This window comes from Rhinatrema bivittatum, chromosome 1 (genome assembly GCF_901001135.1).
Source record: "Rhinatrema bivittatum chromosome 1, aRhiBiv1.1, whole genome shotgun sequence".
Taxonomy (NCBI): domain Eukaryota; kingdom Metazoa; phylum Chordata; class Amphibia; order Gymnophiona; family Rhinatrematidae; genus Rhinatrema; species Rhinatrema bivittatum.
Genome location: NC_042615.1, coordinates 46,247,516 through 46,272,560, shown reverse-complemented (window position 1 = coordinate 46,272,560; position 25,045 = coordinate 46,247,516). Strand labels below are relative to the sequence as shown.

The 25,045-nt window shown below is 45.6% G+C and overlaps 1 protein-coding gene across 2 annotated transcripts in view; it reads left to right on the top strand.

Moving 5' to 3' along the window:
- Positions 1 to 232: 232 nt before the first annotated feature.
- OTUD4 (OTU deubiquitinase 4) overlaps positions 233 to 25,045 on the top strand; it is a 234,325-nt gene continuing 209,512 nt past the window's right edge. Inside the window, exons 1-2 of one of the 2 annotated variants that reach the window (XM_029600893.1) lie at positions 233 to 789; positions 23,569 to 23,652. In XM_029600893.1, the coding sequence (XP_029456753.1) occupies positions 649 to 789; positions 23,569 to 23,652 (225 nt within the window). In that variant the 5' untranslated portion in view covers positions 233 to 648. The remainder of the gene's footprint in view (positions 790 to 23,568; positions 23,653 to 25,045) is intronic. The other variant, XM_029600808.1, reaches the window with a different exon arrangement.

The window sequence follows — 25,045 nt, the reverse complement described above, 5'->3', positions numbered from 1 at the left end:
CAACCGATCACCAGGAGCGGGCGGAAGTACCCGAGAACGGAAAGCCGCTCCCCTGCAACTTAGCAACAAGGAAACGTGCCCGCAGCGTCACCCCCAAATCCCTGTCAGGCAGCCTCTTCTAACCAGAGCGCCCGAAGGGCCACAGAGCGGGCAAAAATCGGCTCTGGCGGCAGCCCACGGACCGTTTATTGTCTGGAAGCCGCGGCTGGAAAGAGGTGGTTACGGCGACACCGCCCCCCTCTTCCAGGCCCTAAGCAGCTCCCTGTCTTTTTCTCCCCTCGCCGGAGATAACAAGGGCTTTTGGGACTCGTAGTTCGCCGGCCGGCAGAGGCGCCCTGCTTACCTCGCGCGTTCTCGCTGTCTGGCGCGCCTCTTTTCCGATCGCGGGAAACTACAGCTCCCAGAAGGCCGTTCGGCGTGGGTACGAAAGTGAAAACAAAGTTTTCGCCGTGCGTGTGTCGGTAGCGCGTGCCCCCCTCTCCTCTTCGCGCTCCTCGTTCGGCGGAGACAGAGCGCGGCCTCGCCTGAGGCTCGGGGGGCCTCTTCCGGAGTCGTAGCCTGCGTGGAGGGTCTAACCCGAGATCCTTCCTCCCTCCGTCTCTTAGTGATGCGGGCCGGCTGTGCGGCGTTGCTCTGAGGCCGGGGAGTATGGAGGCCGCGGCGGCCGGTGATTCGAGCGCCGGCGGTAAAAGCGAGGCTCTCATGGACGGCTACCTGCGCTCTCAGGGCTTCTATCGGAAGCGGGTCGCCAAGGACGGATCGTGCCTCTTCAGGGCCGTGGCCGAACAGGTCAGTAGGGATGGGGAAGCCGCCGGGAAATCAGCCTGGCCCCGCGCATTGTGAGACCCCCGGCTCTGGGTGTCTCGGGACTTGGGGGGGAGTCGGGATTATAGGGCGCGGCGGCATCGTGAATCACGATAGCCTCGCGTTATAGGGAGGAGAGTTGGGGCCCCGAGGGCTAGGATAGCGGAAATGGGCTACTTATACCGCCAAGCTCCCTCCCACCCCCCAAGAGCGGGGATTGGTGACAAACGTAAACCATCGACTTCCTCCCTCCACTTCTGCATTTGATTACTATCAAAACGCAAATACAGCGCGCGGGAGATCAGAGTGAATATACGGGGGATCCCCACAGGTTACAAAGCTTGGACCAGCTCACTGGGTGCGGTTGGTGGATGGTTTACTAGTTTTGATGCTCTTAAGCATTTTCATAGGAAATAAGATGAGGTCTAAGGTCCCTGAGGCTCTTTCCCTTGAGAGGGTGCTAACCTCACCCCAGAAAAAGCTCCACCTGCCGTCCAGTGCAGCGGGCAGGGACGAGCAGTGCTTCTGTACCACTGATCAGGGCAAGAAGGGGGAGGGGTGGGTGGCGGCTCTTCTGTGCCAGCGATCGGGGCAGAAAGAGAGGAGCTGCAGCTTTGTGCCACTGATTAGAGCAGGGGTAGGCAACTCTGGTTCTGGAGTGTCACAAACAGGTGTGGTTTTCAGCATGTCCATAATGAATATGCATGGTAAATTTGCATACAGTGGAAGCGATGTATGCATATATATATATATGATGCATATTCTTTATGGACATCCTGAAAACCAGATCTGTCTACCCCTGGATTAGAGCAAAAGGAGCAGACTAGTGAGGGGTACTTACTTTAGGAGCTATAGACATAAATATCTTTAGAGAGAGGTGAGAGAGAAACACTTGTGGGGAGGGGGAGATGAAGCTGAAGAAGTGGAAGGACAGGGAAGATAAAATCCAGGTGAGTGAGAGAGATGGATGTCGAAACATTTTCTGCTGAACCTGGCATAAATTACTGCAAGTAGATGCCAGTCACAAGTTGATGGAGTCAGGAAGCAACCCCTAATGGTGTCAGCAGGGCATATCTAACATAATAGATGACACCAGATAAAGATCTAATGTTATACTTGTTGGAATTTTGTCTTTGGCGGAGTTGTAGCTATTTGACTGCTCCGTCTGTCAGACTGAGGTAAAGCTTTTTGGACCCTGGGTCTGGTATGGTGAAGATCAAATATTTATATTACCTGATGTTGGGGCTTAATTTAAGTGAAGTTTTTATTGTCTGTTGGTTGCTGTCATGGTTTTATGTTTTAAGTATATTGTTCCTGATGCAGATTATTCTGCATATTTGTTCATTGCTTTGGATGTTTTTTTTTTATTTAGGAAATAGAATTGGTTTTAATTCAATAAATAAATCCCTTTGCTTTTACCCAGCCTCTTATCCCCTGTTTTACCACTTCCCTCTATCTATCACAAACTTGTTTTGATTCCATCATTGTGCTGGTCTCCATAATTTCTGCTAGCAGGCCATTCCAGGCATTGTCAGATCCCATATGTAATCCAGTTTATGACTTCCTCCCATGTTTTACCATTGAGCTATGTGATAATCCAGTCAGCCATCAACACAAGTGAGGGGGGAGTCTGAAACATCTGAGCATTTTGTGCTTCTTAGCAAAGTAATGACAGCAGAAAAGGATCAAAGGGTCCATCCAGTCTGCCCAGCAAGCCTCCCTGTTGCCCCATGCAGATTATCCCTCTGTTTCTCATAAGGTTAGTAACTGCCACTCCATGCGGTTATCTCCAAGCCTTATGATCAGGATCATAATATTTACAATCAAAAACCAAGCAACTGTCAAACCCATTAAAAAAAATATATTTCTAGCAAAATTTTTACTGGGTGAGGACTTGGTCGTACAAGCAGTCCTGGTCTTTTTCCATTTTGGCTGCTTATCAGTACCCCTTAAAAGTTGGGGCTATTGGCATTTGTTGTCATCTGAAACCAATTTCTATTTTTTCCTGTACTGCCACACTCTCTACCCTGCTCATTGTTTTGTGTTCTCTGCTTTTTGGTCTTATGACTGAACAAATACTCAAGCCCCCTTTTCATTTCTTCTCTCTGTATTCCATGACGGCAATAGAGATTGTAAATTGAATCTGGACATCAGTGGCCCAAGGTAATATAGATATTAGGTCTTCACAATTGCTCTCTAAGGGACCGATACAATAAAATGCGCCCGGCCTAGCACACAGGTTAACGAGCAGTTGGGCACATGTTTTGGATGCGCTGGACTAACACCCGAATCAATAAGGGGATTAGCACATCCAAAACACATGTCCAAACAACTGCATAGCTGATAGTGCTCATCACATGCAAATTCCATATAGATGAGGCTATTAGTTATTACCCTCTGATGCAGTAAATCCCTGGACACCCAGCGCACACTTGTTAATGTGGAAAATTTAACACTAGCCCTGGAGTAGCGTTAATCATTTTGTAAATCATGGGCTTAGGAAAAACTCCTCTGTGGTTTGTCTACAGAGGAGGGACCACAGAGAACAGTATATTTACTTTTGGTGATTAACAATAAAGAAATAATGAAATGGATAGATTACAAAAAAAAATAAAATTTCTAGGCGCACAATATTCAACTCCAGGCTAGTATACATGTATATTGTGTGTCCAGAAAAGGTTTTATTTGTAATCCGATCCATTATATTAATTCTTTCTTGAGTGCCCGTAGCAATATGTAAGTGTAGAACTGTCTCTCCTGAGCACCCAATGCATTTGAGCGCTAGGGTCACACAGTTTCTCCCTAGCATGTCCCTTTTAGTGCACCAGCTCATTTAAATATAGCATTGGGCGCCCAGGTGAGGTGGCTATGCGTGTGTTTAAAAATACGGGCGCCCAGTTTGGATGCACGTTTTTACACCCGTCTTATTGCATCGACCTGTAAGGGAGCAGATGTGATAAGCTATGCTAAAGCTGCTGTGGGTTTTTTGTGCATACTAGTGCATGTGTCTGCACATTTTTTTTCCCCGCGCTAGTCTTGTACATGTATGTAATAACGTGTTCAGCACAGGAAAAACACACACACACAAACCTGCTTAAAAACCGCGGCTGGTTTTGTGCGAGTGCATGGAAAGGAAGCAGTTAACTATTCACGGGCTATCCAGGGAGCTGTGCATCGATTTAAAGCGGGTTTTTGTACATGGGGTTTTTTTAACACCTGGGTCAGGGCAGGAGTTATGTTAAAACATGTCTGGAGGCCAGTTTACTTCATTGCTGGCATTAGTGTGGTTGTGGGTCTGTGTAGCTCTGGGGTAATGGTGGATTACCTTCACTTTTTCCGAATGCTATGGTACATTTTGCAGGTTGGATGAAGAAATCTCTGCTGCATTTCCTGTGCTTACTGATATCCACCAGTATAGCTGCCACGCGGGCCGAGATGGAACATGAAGGGGTTAGACATTGCTCTCTCCACCTTCAGACCCACTTCCGGACCGCTAACTTCTTCATTGTTTTATGAAAAGGGAAGGCTTTCGCCCGAGAATCAGGCACGGGGCACTACATTAATACATTAATACGGGTTTCTGCACGGTGCTATATTTGCGTGCATTTTTGCATGTGTGCTTAATGCAGATTTTCTGCGTGTATCTCATTTGCATACGCGTCCGTTAGGCACCCCATGGAGGTGCCTGCTTTGACCACTTGTGCAAAAAGAAAAAAATGCAGACCCTAGCGCCGATTTCACCATGGTTCTTATAACATTGGGCCCCTGTATCTGGCCCAAGCATGCTTACATTTTGTCATGTTTTCGGTTCCCATTCAGTAGGCTGTTTCAGACTTTTACCACTCAGTAAAGAGATTTTCTCATCTTTTCTCTAAATGTCTTCCCCATACAAATTCAGCTCATTCTTTGTTCCTAAATTGCTTTTGCTATGGAAAATGTTACCTTAGTTTATTTTAATTTAATGCTGTCACATCTGTTTCTGTCGTATCCCCCCTTTCCCATCTTTCCTCCAGCAAGTATGTTTTGAGCATCTGAAGCCTCTTTTTAAAGGGTTTGTGTTGCAGGACCTGTGTCATTTGAGTAGCTCTTCCCTGATCTGCTTCCTCTTTTCGATGTCCTTACAAGACATGGCCTCCAGACCTGAACACAGTACTCGGGTCCCTAATGACCTGTACCCTGGTAATATTACCTCCCCTTTTTCCTGCTGCTGATGCTTCTCCTTCTGTAACCAAGCATACTGGTAGCTTTCCTCATTGCTTTTTTACATTGATTGGCTACCTTGAGGGTCCTCTGAGGTGCTTACGCCTAGATCTTCCTTAATAGTTTCCTCTTCTTTTTCTTTCCAGTGGATGTGTGCCTAATTGAGATTTGTCTCCCAAATGCAGGATTTTTATACCTTTTTTCTTTTTTTTTAGTTTTGAGATTAATTTTCCAAACCCTTGACCATTTTCCCAGTTTTTCAAACTTTCTTTCAGATTTTTCACCCATTCCTGCGTGTCTATCATTACAGATTTTTGTATCATCTGCAGACGAGCATATTTTAATGTCACTAAATACAATGTTGAACCCCCCCCCCCCCCCAAAAAAAAAAAACAAACTAGGCCCTAGTACCGAGCTCTGGGGTAACCGTACAAATCACTCTGCCTTCAGTAGCATGGACTTCCTTTACCATCTCTGCATCCAGCAACGTATAATCACTTCTTCACCTAATTTACGACTTTCTGGTCTACTCTCATACCTTCTAGTTTGCTTACCAGTATGAAAAGCAATGTCTACTGTATCTCCCTGGTCTCCTCATTAAAAAATCCAAGTCTTTCTGAGAGGATCATCCCTTTGAAGACACCAGATTGGCTGCTGGCTATGCCATCTTTTTATTATTTAGTATTGTTTCCAGAGTTTTGCTGACTACTGAAGTTACCATTTGAGTAGCGGGACCACATCCTTTCTTGACCAGTCCTTTGGAGCCTGGACAAGTTGGACAGGGTTGTGAGCAACATGGGTCCTTGGACTTGTGGCCTTGTTTTTAGAAGTGCTTCAAATATCTCCTTCCCTGTCATTTGGTTTGCAGTTATTTTACATTTCTCAATGCCATTTCCTGCCATAAATCTGTTGCCTTCCCCCTTCTGTAAATAACCAAGCAAAGGAACAGATGTCAGATTTTTTGCCTTGTCCGTTCTCACAAATCTCCTGTTTATTCTCTTTTTAGACTTTCACCTCTCCTTATCTAGCTAAAGAAGGTTTTACCTCCTCCCTTTATTTGGGCCTTTTCTCTTCTAACTGCCCTCCCTGTCTCCCTTTGCTAATTCCCTCTTCCCTCCTTCACTTGTTTTTTTTTGGGGGTTTTTTGTTTTGCATTTTCTGAATTCAAATCTTTTTGCTCTTACTGTATCTGCTACCTCCTCTGAGAATCACATTAGGTTCTTTTTCCTTTCCCCTTGCTTATCCAGCCTTACACAGAGATCTGTTGGCTTCTTGGTGATCACCTTAAACCTTCAGCTCCCAGATTCCCAGTAGGGCTTCCTCGGCACCATCACTTCATCTTCTTGAAGTCTGCTCCCCTAGCCTTAGTAGGATTCAGTTCAGCTCAGAGCTTAATATTGAACCAGAGGGTACAATGATGACTACGACCCTTAGTTCTCCCCTTGCTACAAGCTCTGTACCAGATCCAGCACAGCATCTTCTCAAGTGGCCTTTTCATCTAGTTGCCCAGGAATGGCCTTGGAAACATCTTGGAAGCCTTGCATTCTTAGCTGGTCGGCTCCAGTCCACATCTGGGAGAGTGAAGTCTTCCATAAGCATCACCAACCTGGTAATGCTTCATGTCTAAATCCATTTCTTTCCTCTGTGCGCAGGTCTCTTTAATTCACCCATGTACATAGAGTTTTTCTGTTAGGTTTTTCCAGGACAACTCACAGTAATCCCTGTACTTCCTTTATTTTAGTGGCTAATATTAGGCCCCTGATTTCATGCGCTTCTGCAGGAAGACCTGCAAAGTCTACCCCTGCCACAGAATCTGCTGGTCCCTGCAGAAATCCTGGGGAAACTGGGTGCAAAACCAGGTTGGGAAGCCGAAAGCTGTCTGGTGGCGCATTCAACTCCCACCCCCCCCCAAAAAAAATTCCTTGTTCCCCACTCTGTTACAGCTGATTACTCACTCCCCTTGCCCCCCCCCCCCCCCCAAGCAGCCTGTGCTTATTTGAGTGGCAGGAAGAGGAGGAGAGCAGCAGCACATCTGCCCCTGGCAGCAGAGGAGGAGGAGGACGTGGCCTGAGGTGCTGTGGCTCACCACCTCCTGCTGATGGGTGGTGGGAGAGATAGGAAGGGGGATTTGGGGGTGGGAAGCTTATGAAAGAGGGGATGAGAGTGTGTGCGTGTGTTTGGAAGAGAGGGTGTTGTGTGAATAGAAGAATTTAGAGCATCTTGGAAGGAGAGTGTGGAGGTGTGTGGAGTGTGTATTGGTACGTGGGGCTGGAGTCAGGGGAGGGACACCTTGTTCTGCAGCCTCCACCCCAATCCCTGATTCTCCCTTTCCTCTTCTCCTCATGTTGATGCATGAGATCCCCTGCTCTTTAGAAAACCCTCGAAAGGACAAAGTAAATGTTTCAGGCAAAAAGGAATGTTGGAAAAATATTTTAATTGTACAAAATAAAAGTCCATTCTCTAATCTGGAGAATGCACATCTATGCTGCATAACTGGTGTGGAATTTCAGAAATTGTGTTGCAGAATCTTTTAAAACTTTTGCCACAGAATCTAACCTTGAGCCGCCTAAGGAAAGGAGGGGGAGGTTTAGTGGCTCCTCACTGCGATATTTATTTATTTACCAACACTTGATATTCTACTTCGGCAGAAAGTGCTGGGATGGGGACACCCAGTGATGATTTTCTACCGGGTCAGCAACCTGGAACCTTTCGGAAGTTGTTTGTTTTTTTCCATTGGGGAAAAATGGAAGGTGAAGGCTGCTGTTGGACCTGACTTGGCACTTTGGTTTAAGAAATTGACCACTTGTTAACACCTTAATACTAGTTTTCATTACAACAAGACTCCATCCAGATCCACTTCTGCTGTGCTGGCCTCCCAGGTCCAACTCTCTGACATGGTGCTCTGCTTTCCGCTCTCTTTATGTCCTTTTGGTTCTCTCCTTATTTTTCCTTTTCTTACTTTGGCAGCTTTCTTTCCTCAACTTTTGCTTGCTCTCACCTCCTGTGCTCTTTTCCTTTCAAGGGTTATCTTGTTTACCTTGCCTATTTTTGCTGGGGGAAGAAAGTCTTTATGCCTCCCCTTTGCGTAATTAAATGCCAGTCCCAGTAGTACTGGAAACAGTGAGTAAGGCCCTCAGAACCCTTCTTGGGTGGCCATAAACATCCCACCTGTAAAGATCTTTATTCTCTCAGGTATGTCACCCTGCCTGCACCAGTCACGATTTAAAGTTTTTGTGAGGACAATACATTTTGTGTAGATAGGTAGCACTTTGGAGAAGGACAGGGATTAGGTTCCCTGTCCAATGTACTTCCTCAACTCCATAAACCGCTCTTGAATTTCTTGAGTCATTGTTGACCGGATCATTGGCAGTCTCAAACATCCTTACCTTGTTTCTGGCAAGTGTCTGATTAGTCAGGGAATAATGAAATGAGTGCAGAAAATGTAATCGGAAGCCATAGAAGTCTTTGGCAGAAGAAAGTTTTGGAACCACTGAAATGGTATCCAGACGGTGAACTGGGTTTGAGCAGGTACTAGGAAATGGCGCTGCTGCTTGTATTTATTAGTGTTCTCCTCTTCCTACTGTCCTTTTGGCTCTTAACATCCTGTTTTCCCATTGATAAGCAGGCTGAATTAGCCATGCTGTCTGGGACTTCCTCCGGACGGCTTGGGGTAGAGCTTTTCTCAAGTTACACAGAATTTTGCTGTCGGCTGCATGGTGGTTCCCGCACAATTGCCTGGTCTCCTCAGTTCTGTTTTTTCCCATGCAGCTCACAGATGCGCAGTTCGATTTATCTCTCTCTTCTCATAACTTTCTCTTCATTGCAGTGAACCCCAAACAGCAGTTTTCAGTTAAGAACATAAGAACATAAGTTCTTCAATGGCTCTGAAGACCTCAGGGTTCAAGAACTACCAGTGTGGCAAAATTGTCTGTCAACGACTGACTTAATTATTGCTTCCTGTGCCTGGGGCCTGACCACAGGCAAGTGTCCTGCCGTGATTGTGGCAGAATGTCGCCAAGAGCCCAAAGACAATGGACTGAGAAGATAGCCAGACCGAGGGAAAAGGAAGGAGCCTTGTCAAGCTCCTATGGCCCAACCCTGGAGCATTATAGAAACAGAGAAATGACGGCAGAAGAAGACCAAACGGCCCATCCAGTCTGCCCAGCAAGCTATGCACTTTTTTTTTTTCCTTTTACTTGTTACGCTTGGCTCTTAGTACCTTTTAGTTTTATTTCCCTTCCACCCCACCATTAAAGTAGAGAGCAGTGTTGGAACTGCATCTAATTGAATATGTAGCTTAGTTAGGGGTAGTAACCGCCTCAATAAGCAAGCTACACCCATGCTTTTGTTTACTCGACTATGTAATTTAGTCCTTGTTGGTTGTTGTCTATATATATATAGATACTCTTTTCTACAATGCCCCTGCCGTTGAAGCAGAGAGCTATGCTGGCTATGCGTTGAAGGTGAAGTAACAGACTTTCTCCCCTGCCGTTGAAGCAGAGAGCTATGCTGGCTATGCGTTGAAGGTGAAGTAACAGACTTTCTCCCCTGCCGTTGAAGCAGAGAGCTATGCTGGCTATGCGTTGAAAGTGAAGTATCAGACTTTCTCCCCTGCCATTAAAGCAGAGAGCTATGCTGGATATGCATTGAAAGTGAAGTAACAGACTTTCTCCCCTGCCATTGAAGCAGAGAGCTATGCTAGATATGCATTGAAAGTAAAGTATCAGGCTTATTTGCTTTGGGAGTAGTAACCGCCGTAACAAGCAAGCTACACCCCGCTTTTTTGTGAATGCAAATCCTTCTTTTTTTTTTTTCCACATTTCCTCTTACCGTTGAAGCTTAGAGCAATGTTGGAGTCGCATTAACCGTGTGTATGTATATTGAATAAGGGTATTATCTCCAGGTAGTAGCCTTCATTCCCGCGAGCCACCCCCTCTTCATTCATGTCCTCTAGACTTGATGGATACACAGTGTTTATCCCACGCCCCTTTGAAGTCCTTCACAGTTCTGGTCTTCACCACTTCCTTCGGAAGGTCATTCCAGGCATCCACCACCCTCTCCGTGAAGAAATACTTCCTGACATTGGTTCTAAGTCTTCCTCCCTGGAGCTTCAGCTCGTGACCCCTGATTCTGCTGATTTTTTTTTTGACGGAAAAGGTTTGTCGTTGTCTTTGGATCATTAAAACCTTTCAAGTATCTGAAAGTTTGAATCATATCACCCCTGCTCCTCCTTTCTTCCAGGGTGTACATATTTAGATTCTTCAATATCTCCTCATAAGTCATTCGATGAAGAACCCTCCACCTTTCTGGTTGCCCTTCTCTGTACCGCTTCCATCTTGTCTCTGTCTCTTTGTTGATACGGTCTCCAGAACTGAACACAATACTCCAGGTGAGGCCTCACCAAGGATCTGTACAAGGGGATAATCACTTCCCTTTTCTTACTCGATATTCTCCTCTCTGTGCAGCCCAGCATTCTTCTGGCTTTTGCTATCGCCTTGTCACATTGTTTCTCCGACTTCAGATCATTAGACACTATCACCCCAAGGTCTCTCTCCTGCTCCGTGCACATCAGCCTTCCCCCCCCCCCCTCCATCGAACACAGTTCATTCGGATTTCCACTCCCCATATGCATAACTTTGCACTTCTTGGCATTGAATCTCAGCTGCCATATCTTCGACCACTCTTCCAGTTTCCTTAAATCCCGTCTCATTCTCTCCACTCCTTCCGGCGTGTCCACTCTGTTGCAGATCTTAGTGTCGTCCACAAATAGACAAACCTTACCTTCTATCCCGTCCGCAATGTCGCTCACAAAGATATTGAACAGGACCGGTCCCAACACCGATCCTTGCGGTACACCGCTTAAAACCGCGCTCTCTTCAGAGAGAGTTCCATTTACCATCACACATTGTCTTCTGTCCATCAACCAGTTTACAATCCAGGCATTGTTTCACTCATTCCTCCCCGGCTCCCAAAACTCAATGGCCTACTCAGCCTTAGTGAGTGTCATTGGTGGGGCCGATTACCGCTACGGACTAAGGCAGGCAGAACCAGGTGGGAAAAACTCTGAGAGCTCGAGACTGCAAAAGCCATCTCAAAACCCCATAAGAGGCTGAAAGTGTCATCAAAACCGCCGACCTAAGAGCGTCAGGAGTCAAGAAGCACCGTGTCCTACAACGCATGACACCACCCGACTAAAGGAGGTGGTGCAACTGATGCATATGACAGAGTCGATGCACCAACCCTCGACACAAGAGTTGAGAGAGAAACCATCTATGACGCATAAGACAAAGTCGACGCATATGACAGGAAACGTTGAAGCATAAAGGGAAAGGAAGTAATAAGGGAGCCATTCCGGGGCAGTGGCATCAGGATCCACAAGTCGTGTTCACGCCAGAGCATCTGTTGGCTTCTGGTACGTCTGATGTAGCGAACACGACATCTTCCCCAATGCATCATGCTTCTCCTAGGACAAGCAAGATGATATTCTTCGCTTGTTTCTAGAAATTTTGACACAAGTTTTCCGTTCCTGGCTCCATCTGATGATATCACCCACAAGTGAAGACTAACATCCTGCTGTCCTAGGAGAACACATGTTACAGGTAAGCAACTGCGTTTTCTAATCATTCTTCTTCATCCAGGAAGGGCCATGCAGGCATCTTGGATGTTTCCAAGCAAACAGGAAACTGCCCCAGTTTCAAGAGTCTATATCTAAGAGGCATAAGTCCGTCTGCAAAGATCAGGGTCCATCTGAACACCGCAGGGGTCCTGGGTCCTCAGTTCTCCTTGCGGCATTAAGTCCATCTAGGATTGTAACTAAAAGACCTCCATCTCATATTCATGGAGCAGGAGATGAGATGACTCCACAAAAGAAGAAGATCTTCTTCCCTTGACAAACCCGACAGGACTGGCTTCGCAGGCCATGTCTCAAATCTCTGATGTCCTTTGGACCTTTTTCGTTTCTCTGGAAATGAGTCATTAATCTCAACCTCCAACAAATCACTCAGAGGGGGCCTTATCCCTGCCTTCAGTTCCATTTTTACCAGACCAGGAATGAGACATGTCAGGGTGTTGACTGGTATCCAGATCTGGCAACTTCCCCGGAACCAGACCGAGAACCCCAAAACTCGCCCCCACCTTCGCCGGATACATCGACAGGGATTCCATCTGATCCTCTGGATGAGCCACTAGAGTCATGTTTGCCTCCAGAAGACCTATCTTATTTCAGATTTGTGGAAGAGGTAGGCTCTGTTTTAAAAATTGAAATGAGAAAGGTACCAGATTTGAGATCTGAAGTAATGAGCATATTAAAAATCTTTGATTTCTCATCGGAGCTAACTGCACTCCCATCTCATGCAGTTTTGGATGTGGTTATGGATAAGATGTGGGAGTCCCTTTATTCAGGTCCTCCCACGTTGAAGAAAACTGACTTGAAGTTTCACATGCGGAAATCTACACATTACTGCAAGTCCAACTCTCTCACGCATTGGTAGTGGTCGAGTCGGCCATGAAAAAGGCCAAAATGTTGTCCTGTATTCCAACGCACCTCCAGATGTAAAGATAACAAGTACCTGGATGACTTCTGTAAAAAGGTTTTTCTGATGGCAATGCTCAGTGTTAAGATACAGCAACACCTGTTTTACATCACTCAGAATTTGAATGAGTACTTGCAAACCATCAAGCTGCACACCAGTACAGCAGCGGATGGACAAATGCAGAGCCAAGCATCAGAAGATATGAAAGAGGGACTGCGTCGTCATCTTTGCATGATATACGAAGCATTCAGAACATTTGCTCAGACATTGGCATCCTCAATAGCAGCCCGCAGAATAGCCTGGCTCTGAGCGAGCACTATACGCGAAGATGTCCATGAGAAGCTGGCTGTCCTGTCATGCAAAGGGGATAATTTATTTGGGGTCAAGCTACATAAGACAGTCTCTCAATTGAAGGAACAGAACTTGGCCGTTTCTTCACTCCTCCCTGTACTGGACCTTCGGGCTCTGAACAAATTCATGCGCAGAGTAAAAAACATTCTTCCATTTCTACAACCCAATGATTGGATGTGGTGTTTGGGTCTCAAAAATGCTTATTTTCATATTCCGATGCACTGTTCCTCACCTGTGTTTTCAGGTGAATTCCCAGCCCTACCAGTACAAGGTCCTACCTTTTGGACTATCATCAGCCCCCGGAGTGTTCACAAAATGCCTAGCCATAGTTGTGGCCCACCTAAGGAGAAAGGGGAAGGCTTTTTTTATTGACTTCTCATTTCATCGAAGCCCAGGATTCTTCACTCACATCCACTCCAGACGATAAACTGCTTAGAAAATCTAGGTTTCTTAATAAACTATGAGAAGTCCAGCCTTCAGCCATCTCAGGTACTTAAGTTCATAGGAGAAACATCTCAGGTACTTAAGTTCATAGGAGCAACATCTCAGGTACTTAAGTTCATAGGAGCAACAATAAACACGATTGTCTGTAAACTTTCCTGCCATCCAAGAGTGTCAAAACATTTCACAAATTAACTCTCTACTTATGAACCCAATTGCACCTCTGACGGCAATGCTCTGACGGCAATACGTCAAATACTTACAATTTTAGTCACATGGCTGCAGCCATTTATGTTGTTCCACACACTCGCTTTTACATGCGGTAACTGCAGTGGGGACTCAAGGCCCAATGGCCACAATACACCCAACTACTGTTGGTGCAAGTAACTATGACTCAGTCATTGATTCTAGAAGAAGGAGCACCATTTCGCAACCCCACACATAAATTAATCCTAACCATAGATGCATCCTTGAGGGGATGGAGAGCTCATCTGCTACACCTAAAGACACAATGCCTTTGGTCACCACAGGAAAGGACTCTCCAAATCAATTTATTGGAATTAAGGGTGATAAGGCATGCAATTTACACCTGTTCTCTCCAACTCCAAGAGAAGAGGGTGATGATTCATACGGCCAATTAAGTGGCCATGTTTTATATAAACAAGGAAGGTGGATCTGTTCCAGGATACTATGCAAAGAAGCAGTACAGATTCTAGAATGGGCAGAGAATCATGCCATTCAATTACAAGCGACTTACCTTCCTGGGGTGATAAACATGGAAATGGACAGACTCATTCAGATTTTCCATCCCCACAAATGGGCTTTGCATCAAAGGATGGCGAACAGCCTCTCTTCAAGAGATGGGGTGTGCTGTGCCTAGACCCCTTCGCCACAGAGAGCAACACAAAACTACCAAGATTTTGCTGTCTGTACCTGAACCAAGGCAGAGCCTCTCAGGATGCATTCCTGATCACTTGGATAAGAGATCTTTTGCGCATACCCGCCGATACCGCTAATGGGTCGGGCAATTCAAAAGTGCATTGTGGAGGAAGCAATCTCATTTTCATTGCCCTAACTTGGCCCAGGCAACCATGGTATGCCTATCTAGTACAACTTTCGATCCAACCACCAATCTCGCTGGGGAACACTGCAGATCTGCTGTCTCAGGAGGGAAGCACACTCCTACACCCCATGTATTTGTCTCTTCATTTCACAGCTTGGAGATTCTAAGGGAGGTGTTAAGTCGCCTTTCTTTATCATCGGAAATTCAGGACATGCTAATATCCACCAGGAAGCCATCTATGAGAGAGAATTATTCCTTTAAATGGCTTAGATACCTTTACTGGTGTCGATCAACAGACACAGACCCATTCTATTGTTTCTTGGAACAGCTGTTGTAGTATCTGCAGTTATTATTTGCCCTTGGATTAGCGGTGTCATCCATCAGGGTGCACCTTAGCGTGTTAGTGGCATATCATCACTCCAAGGATGGACTGTCAATGTCGACCCATCCTCTGGTGTCACGTTTCATGAAGGGAGTTTTAAGGCTCCGTTCACCGATCTCAAAGCTGCCTATTCCTTGGTATAACAACTTGATATTGGAAATGCTCATGCTTCTACTCTTCAAACCCTTGGAGATCATCTCCATGAAATTTATGACATGGAAAGTCTTGTTCCTGGTATAGGTAACTTCAGCAAGATAAGTCGGTGAACTTCAGGCATTGGTTTATTATCCCCCATACTTAGAATTCTATCACGACAAGGTCATTTTATGATTCCCATCCATCTTTCTTACCAAAGGTTGTCTCACCTTTTCACCTGAATCAAATGATTAACTTGCCTACTTTTTTCCTAAAACCTAATGGCAATGACAGGGAAAGATTATTACACACTCTGGACTACTCGAGAGAATTGGCATATCACAAGAAGTTAGCTAATGTCATTAATCGAGAATCTCAGCTTTTTGTGTCCTTCAACCTGAATGCGCTGGAGTTACTGGTTACGAAGAGGATACTAACTGGTTAATTCAGTGTATTCACTTTTTGTTATTCGACTCAACCTTCGAGACTTACAGACAAAATTAAGACACATCATCTTTGAGCTGCAGCAGCTTCTATAGCACGTCTTTGTAATGTTCCAGTGTTGGATGTTTGTAAGGCAGCTACTTGCTCATCTCTCCATACCTTCATATCTCATTACTGCTTAGACAAACAGGTGGCTTCAGACGTCAGTGGGAACAGCAGTATTACGGTATGCTGCTAGAACTTAGAACTACCTACTGAAATGGCAAGTGATGCACACATAACTTCCGTACAACTTGCATCAAAAGACTGCATCATTTCCTCTAGGTGCTCTGACAGTGTGTGCGCAATCAACCCTAAGCTGGGGACTCCCAGGCTGCATGGTTTAATTCAGCCTGCTTTTTGATGGCGGAAAAAAGCAAATTTGCTTACTGTAATTAGTGTTTTCTGTAGATAGCAGGATGAATCTGCCTGTTTTTCTGTTCGCTGCATTTCACTACTACCTTATGAATGAGGAGACCAAGCAATCGAGCAGGAACCACTGCGCAGCCACACAGAGTAAAGCACTGTGTATCTTGAGAGAAGCTTTGCCCCGAGCGGCCTGGAGGACGTCCCAGACAGCATGGCTAATTCATCTGGCTATCTATGGAAAGCACTGTTTACACTAAGCAAACTTGCTTTTTTTTGTGTGTTTGGGTTTTTATCTCTCCTTTCAAGTAGTGTTCTCTATTCCTGGACTCCTTTTTAGTTTAATTCAGCTAAGCTTGGCTCTTGATTTGCTCAGTCAGTGATTGATTTGCTCAGTCAGTGATTGATTTGCTCAGTCAGTGATTGATTTGCTCAGTCAGTGATAGATGTATACAGAATAACTGAAAAAAATATTTTGAAACAAAATCAAAATTTTTAGATACTGGTGCCAAACATTTTTCCTCTAGTAACCTTTTTGGGTTTTTTTATCCTTTATTTTTTAAAATCTGTTTTATATTTCCTTGCTTTCTGTATTTTTCAGGTTTGTTTTGTCTCTTAGAATTTTTTTTCTTCCCTTTTCTACTCCTACTGTCCTTTTTTGACCCCCTTCCCTCTCATCTTCAACCTCTCCTCTTCCGGATGGTCAGGGGTCAGCCCAGGTTGTAGTGGCTTTTTTTCTGACCCAGATCTCCCTGGTTTGCAACAGATACAAATTTCTAGGCAGCCTAGAGCCTGGGATTTTTTTCATCCCCTGAATGTCATTCATGTGTGCAAGTATTAGAAAAGTCTCCAGGAAATCTGCAGGAGAAAAGATGCAGCTGTATGTTGAAGGGGGAGGATTTTCTAGGAAGAGTAAAAGTGATTGTGTGTTCAGTTGAAGATGAGGGAATATCCCTAAATTACCTACCTGCCTGCAAGAGCCCAGAGCAGAAAGGTAGAGGAAAGGGGCATGAGATGGTTCTTGCATGTCTGAATATTACAGGGTTTTGTACATTTAGCTTGGACTTGCTTAGATCATGCTTTATTTAGCCCATTAAAACTAGAAGACTGGGAGGAAATGGGTGAGGTGGAACAACAGTGGTCCAAATTAAAAAGAGCTATTACAAAGAAAACAAATCTATACGTTTGAAAAGTAAGAGGAAAAAATAAACCGATTTGGTTCACAAAGAGGGTGCCTGAAAAAAAATAAAGGCAAAAAGAACAGCATTCAGGAAGTATAAAGAGCCCAAAAAGAGGAACACAGGGATAAATACCTGGTGAAGCAAAAGGTCAAGTGGAAGAAAGAATTATCAAAGAGGTAAAGCGAGATTACAAAACATTTTTCAGATATATCCGAGAAAGAAGGGAGGAAGTGGTATAGTGAAAATGAAAGATGTATGGAGAGAGACAAAAAAAATGGCAGAAATATTAAATATTTCAGTTCGATGTTCACTAAAGACGACCCTGGAGGAGGTCTGTTGCTGGTTGAGAAGACCATAGATGGGAGTTGGATAGACAAAATTCCGTTTGGGAAGAGTTAGGAAAACTGAAAGAGCTCAGAGATGTGGTGGTGGGTCCACTGAAAGACCTGTTCAATAGATTCCTGGAAACAGGAGTGGTTCCACGGGATTGGAGAACAGCGGTGGTGGTCCTGCTTCACAGGAGTGGTAGCAGAGAGAGGCTGGAAACTACAACCAGTTAGTGGTACCTTGGTGGTGGGAAGATTAATGGAGACTTCTGAATCGGGAGGTAATCTTCCTTTTAAAAAAACAAAACAAAAACTTACCTGGGCTCAGTGCTTACTGGCTGAATAGAGAGACTGTCTCTAGCTGCAGGGGTGGGAGAGAGGACTTTGACTGTCACCGCCTTGCTCAGCGTCCTACACCTGCTGCCTTTCAGCTGCTTAAGCAGCAAAGTTCACGCCGGGACCCGATTACTGGACCAAAGAACTCCTCTGAGGCATCTCGGAAATCGCCTCAGGAATTCTCAACCTGGGGAAGGACCTTTGGGTATCACTGCTAGAGAGCGGGGCTCAATTTCCTTCAATTTAGAATGTACTTTTTAGAAGGAGAAATTCTTCAACAATCCCTATAGGGAGAAGTACGCCCACTATCTATTGGAAACAGAGACTACTGGAGAGCTGAGGTCCCTGCAGGGGTTTATGTACTGTGACGTCAGCTTTACAACCTGATTCAGTCTCCATCTGCTGTCAGGGGAGCATAACCCATTGCTCCTGAGTCCATTTGTCTACTCTAAGGGAAATAAATTATCAGGTAAGTCATTTCTCCATTCTTGTCCTCTCATGATTTTATAGACCTCTATCATATCCCCCCCTCAGCAGTCTTTTCTCCAAACTGAACAACTCTAACCTCTTCAGACTTTCTTCATATGGGAACTGTTCCATCCCCTTTATCACATTGGTTGCTCTTCTCTGTATGTTCTCCAGTGCAGCTATATCTTTTATGAATTGTACACAGTACTCTAGGTGCGGTCTCACTATGGGGAAAAACATTTATTTATTTATTTATTTGTTTGTTTGTGTTTTTATATACCGAAATTCGGTTGGGGTACCATCATCTCGGTTTACAACATATACAGTTTACAACATATACAATATACAACATGTACAGTTTACAGAGCATTTTGCTTACTTTAAGTGGTTATAGTTTACAATGAGTATCATATACTATATCATTTTCCATCTTATTCACCGTTCCTTTCCTAGTAATTCCTTGCATTGTTTTTTTCGACTGCGCCTAATATGGAACCTAACATTGTGTAACCACAACGTGGGTTACCTTTCCCTATGTGCAGTACTTTGCACTTGTCCACATTTAAATTTCAACTGCCATTTGGATGCCCAGTCTTCCAGTCTTGCAAGGTGGACCTGCAATTTATCACACTTACCTTGTGATTTAACAACACTAAATAATTTTGTGTCCTCTGCAAGTTTGATCACTACGTTCGTCATTCCCCTTTCCAGATCATTTATAAATGTATTAAAAAGCTCCGGTCCAGGTACAGATCCCCGAGGCACTCCACTGTTTACCTTTGTCCACTGAGAAAACTGACCATTTAATCCTAGTCTGTTTTAGATCTTTTAGCCAGTTTGCAATTCACAAAAGGACATTGCAGCTTATCCCTTGACTTTTTAATTTTCTTAGGAGTTTCTCATGAGGGACTTTGTCAAACGCCTTCTGCAAATCCAAATACACCACAGCTACTGGTTCACCTTTATCCACATGTTTATTAGTCCCTTCAAAAAATTGTAGCAGATTTGTGAGGCCAGATCTGTATGTTCTGTGATTTTGTTCTTTAGAATAGTTTCCATGATTTTTACTGGGACTGAAGTCAGGCTCACTGGTCTGTAATTTTCCAGATCACCCTTGGGGCCCTTTTTTAAAAAATTGGGATTACATTGGCCACCTTTCAGTCTTTAGGTACAGTGAACAATTTTAATGGTATGTTGCAAATAACTAGTGATAGATCTGAAATTTCATTTTTGACTTTTCAGAACCCTGGGGTATATACCATCTGGTCTGGGTGATTTGCTGCTTTTCATTTTGCCAGTCTGGTCCACTTACATCTTCCAGGTTCACCATGATTTAATTCAGTTCATCTAAATCACCCTTGAAAATCATTTCCAGAATGGTTATCTCCCCAACATCCTTATTAGTAAACACCGAAGTAAAGAATTTGTTTAGTGTTTCCGCAAAGGCCTTTATCTTCCCTAAGTGTCCCTTTAAGCCCTCAATCATCTAACACTCCAACTGACTGCCTCATAGGCTTCCTGCTACAGATATAATAAAAACTTTTAAAAATATATGAGTTTTTGCCTCTGGCCAGCTTCTTTTCAAATTCTCTCTTAGCTTGTCTTATCAGTGTTTTACATTTAACTTGCCAGTGCTTATGCTTCACTTACCATTAGATCAGATCTGACAGTCTCCAGGCAAGACAGTGGTGAAGCCCTCCCTGCTGTTAGTGTGCACTGGGAGATGTAGAACCAAGGTGTCCCCAAGCTGCCCCTCCCTGCAAGGTGCCAGGAACATCTGTAGCATAGTTGGCTGCTCTTGGGTGACATATTTGCACATAATTAACAACATTTTTCTAGCATGTAGCCAGATGGACTCAGGACCAGTGGGTTATGTGCTCTGGTAGCAGATGGGAGACGGAATCAGATTTTAAAGCTGACGTCACTCTAGATATATCCCTGCGGTAACCCCAGCCCTTCAGTATCTCTCCGTCTCCTAGCAGATGCGGATACTATCCCACACACTAGATTAGTGTTAACAAATACAGCAAAGAAGAAAGAAAAAGAAAATTTACATTAAAAGAAGATCAAGCCCCGCTCTCCTGCAGTGAAACCTAAGGGTCCCTCCCCCAGTTGAGAATTCCTGAGGTGACTTCCGAGATCCTTCAGAGGTGTGCCTTGGTCCGGTAGCCAGTTCCTGGCGTAGATTTAGCCCCCAGAGTAGCTGAAAGGCAACGGGCGCAAAACCGAGTGAGTCGGTGAAGGTAAAGCCCTCCCCCAAACCCCCCCCCCCCCCCCCCAGCAACTGGAGACCGTCCTGGCACTTGATCGGTAAGCGCCGAGACCAGGGAAGCAGAAAACATTAAATCAGGTCTCTGAGGCTCAGATTGCTGTACCGATGAATTACTTCCCAGCGAGGTAAAAGGGAGAATTGATCGGGTTGAGCAGCACTGGTTGGGCTAGGCCCAATCTGGTGCAGGGGTCCACATGGAGACGTGCAGGGGCGTCGGCACCATCTTCCCTTCTCGACTGGCGGGGCAGGCCGGGCAGCCGATGCATCTAACTTGTGCGCGTCGAATACAGACGTGCGCACAGCGGCGCGCATAACCGCACGCACAACTAGGCCACATACACACCCGAGCGCACCCCGCACGCACAACTACACGCACAGCCGCGTTTACACTACACACGCGCATTGAAGGTAGAGGCAATGGCACCGGCACCCAAGAAGGCCAGAAGGCACTCGCTTTGCACAGTCTGAACTGGAGTCCTGCTTGTGCCAGCATTGCGAGGAAGCCCAGGGGGGGGAACCAAAGCCTGGCCCCTCACTGTCTGGGGATGGGTCTGGAACTACTACAAGACTATTGTTCCCAGAATCTATGCATCTGAGATTGCTTCTCCACAAGGGAGCACCTCAGGGGTTCCTACGCCAACTCCCACTGGGATTAACATGGACCCAAGGACCTACTCCTGGTTAGAATTTTTGCAAGGGCTGCAAGCCTTCGATCAGGCGCAATCAACCCCTGCTGGAAGCACAACATCCTCCTGGCTCTGCTCGGATGCCTCAAGACATGCCTCGCCTAACCAAAAATTTCCCTGACAGGGACCCAGACACTTCAGATGATGATGATGGCGACTCCCTGGAAGAAGGAGAAATTCCTCCAGGCCTGAAATCATACCAAACCATGCTTCGCTTCTTCCACAAGGATGAATTACCAGCCCTTGTTTCCCAGACTCTGAAGACTCTGGGTATTCCAGGCATGGACCCGATGGCGGAACCAAAGAAGAACCCCATCCTGGTGTCCCTTCGTAAAGCCTCATGCTACTTCCTAATGATGGAAGCCATCCAGGAACTGATTGACCTGGAGTGGGATGCCCCAGAGGCCAGCTTCAAAGGGGATTGGGCCTTGGAAGCTGTATACCCCCTAGAACCAGCGACCAAGGAACGCCTGCGTTTCCCAAAAGTAGACGCCATGGTCTGTACCGTCTCAAAGCGAACAATGATTCCTGTTGAGGGAGGGGCTGCATTGAAGGATACTCAGGATAGACAATTGGAATCCATCCTTAAGCAGGCCTTCAACGCAACAGCAATGACACTGCAGGTTGCTTCCTGCTGTGCACTGGTGGCACGTTCCTGCTTGCTCTTCTCGAGAGATGCAAATAACTCCAGAACGTATACTGGTGAGACGATGGAACCTGCAGCAGCCTTCCTGATGGATGCAAGCTCAGACCTGGTGCGTACCTCAGCCAGAGGCATAGCCTCAGTAGTGGCAGCCAGAAGACAACTATGGCTATGGAATTGGTCTGCTGATGCAACATCTAAAGCGAATCTCACAAGAATGTCCTTCAAAGGATCTCTCTTTTTTGGAAGCGAATTGGAGAAGTTAGCCAGCAAATGGGACGAATCCCCAGTGCCTCGGCTACCAGAAGATAGGAATAAAAGATCTCAGCGTCCCTCACCCAGAAGAACTAAGGGCAGAGGCTTGCAATGCTTTAGACCCTACCGGACTCGCAGTTCCAGGCACCTCGTCCCTCCAGAAGGTCCCAGCCCTTTCGGAACTGATAGACCAAGAGAGAAGCAGGCCCGGGGGCAGGCTCCAGCCGTGCTCGACAATGAGAATGAACTGACCGATCCACAGGAAGAGGAAATGGGTCGAAGCCCTCTTCTACCAAAGCTAGGTCGAGATCACGTCAGACAAATGGGTACTAAACATCATTCGAGAAGGCTACTCTCTGAAGTTCTGCAGCATCCCTCGAGACTTCTTTCAACTCTGGAAGCTTAAGCTTCTATAAGAAGAAGAATTATTTTTAGCTCTCCTTTCCAAATAATGCTGAAGGTGGCTTACAGTATTTTTAGTATTCAGGTACCAGAAGCACCTTCCTCAAAAGAGCTTACAGTCCAAGGTGCCGATGCAAAATCGGGTGCTGAGCTCAGCATGCCACTAAACATGCGGTTTAATGTGTTTTGGGCGCACTAGACATAGACCCAATACAATATCGGGATTAGCACATCCAAAACGTGCGTCCATACTGGCGCATAGCTAATAGTGCTCATCACATGCAAATGCCTTGTTGATGAGGCTATTAGCTAGTACCCCAATCTAAAAAAAAAAAAATGTGCGCCAGATACACCCACTTTAACGCTCAAAAATTAATGCCAGCCCAGAGCTGGTGTTAAGTTTTGAGGCACCCCAAGCCATGCTCAGAAGAGCAAAAAATACAGGGATTTTTTTTTTGTGGTTCCTCCTTAATATTGTTGTGATACTAAGCAGGAGGAACTACAGAAAGCTGCAATAAAAAAAAAACTCGACAGCGGTCAGGTTAGGAAAAGGGAAGCTCAATTTACAAGCATCTATTTTCCTAACCCGTGGCTGTACACAGTTTAGGGAAACGGATGGTCAGAAAATGGAGCTTTTGTTTTCCTTACCTGCACACAGTCACTTCTTCTGGGCGCTCGATGGCATGGACATGCTAGGGACATGCACGTTATCCATTGTGCGTCTTTTAGCACACCATCTCATTAGAATAGTAGATCGAGCGCCCAAGAAAGGGGATGTGTGCTTGTTCAAAAAAATGTGCTTCCAGGTTGAACGCAGGTTTTTTGTACGCATGATATTGCATCGGCCTCCAGGTTAGCACCCGAGGCAGCAGAATATAAAGTGAGCTGCCTAAGGTTAAGGCAGAAAGTATGTACAAATGCCTTTCTGTGATGCAGGGAGAGGCAGCTCAAGGGAGAGCTCTTGGAATGCTGCAGAGTCTGCACTATTGTGAGACCTAAATATTTGTACCTCAGAGGAGAGAAAGTGGAGATGTGATGCATTGGCAATTTAAGACAAAAAACCAGCGACTGCATTCTGTAGTTGTGGGATAAGCCCAGAGGATCTGCAATTGTGGGGAACTGAAGGCTAGGCTAGAGATCACATGGAGTCTGGGTGGGACACGATGCAGCCCTGTTCCATGTTTTTAAAGCTGTCTTTAAAAAAAAAAGAACATCCCAATAGTTTTCCTTTCTTCTTTTCAGGTTTTGGACTCCCAGTCACGACATGTTGAAATTAGGAAAGCCTGCATAAATTATCTCCAGGAGCACCGGGATCGATATGAAGCGGTAAAGCCTTTAGTATCTCTCTCTGGTATGATTGCACAAGCTGGTCCTGCAAGGTGGGCACTGCTCACACTGCTTGCTGTGCTGGCTGAACAGGTTCGGCAGTGGTTCTCCTGCCTGCTCTGTCAACAGTTACTTAATGTCGGTTGCTATTTAGAGCAACTTTCTGGTGAAAACCTAATTAGAGTGGAATGCCTCTGTCAACAGGTGAGTTCAGCAGGCAGTAGGAAACCCTGCTCTCGTTGTGCCAGCTCCGGAGAGGAGTTTCATGAGCCTTATGTGCAGCATCGGAGTATTAAACAGTGGTATTTTTCAAAACTCTGTTCTTTGCATCCTCCATTTGTTTTCCTCTTAGACATGGCATGCCTGGATGTGACCCACAGCATCTTACTGGCTGGTGGGCAGAGAGTTGGAGGGAAGTCTCCTTTGAGACCTACAACGCTCCCCGCAGCTCTGCTCCTTAGCCTGGCAGGGGTTGCCGCAGTAGTGGCAGTAGACCATCCTCCCACCCTTCTTTTTGGGTTGAAAAGTAATGTTGGGTTTTAACTAGTGACTTTGGAAAATGATTAGCAAATTGTATGGCAGGCTCATGTATGCAGCATTCGGATTTAATTTCTATAAAGTGGGCTTTTACAATACAATTTTTTTTCTCCTAGGACAAGTAGGATGGTAGCCCTCACACATAGGTGACATCATCAGATGGAGCCCGGCACGGAAAACTTATGTCAAAGTTTCTAGAAACTTTGGGTTGGGCAGGGCCCCCACCACGGATGCCTGTGAGCGATCTCAGTGATGACGACACCCCTTAGGACCCATGGGGGGATGATTCCTCCGAGTTTTCATCCAATGATTATGGGGACCTCCCCTCGGACCCATCTCCTCCGGAGGAGTGACATCTGTCCCTGCTTGAGGACTTCTAGAAACTTTGAGTGGCACACTGAGTATGCCACTATCCATGCATCCAAGCGGGGTCCCTCTTCAGTGTCTTCTTTTCCACGAAGCTATCATCTTGCGGTTGTGGAGCTCGTGCTCTTTTTTTTTTTTTTTTTTTTCTATGGAAAACTTTCTACGGTCATTTTTTTTCGACTCTCCTAGGTCGGGTCCCTCTCGATTCCTCCCGGCCTTAGCTAGCTGGGTAAGTCTTTTTGTACTGTGCAGTCAATTCCTGTTAGCGGAGCCCTCAAGACCGCTCGTTGGCCTTTTTTGCGTCCATGGCGTTGTCAGGTTTTTGCCGGTGCCCCCCAATGCCCTTGGACTATGTCCATTACAAACCTGCACAAGGTGTATGTCTTTTGCTTGGGGGCATTTCTGCGATAAGATTACCCCCAAGGGCCAGCACACTCGCCTGGATAAAATGGAGAAGCTCTTCAGGTCAAAGAAGTCTGAGCCCTTGACG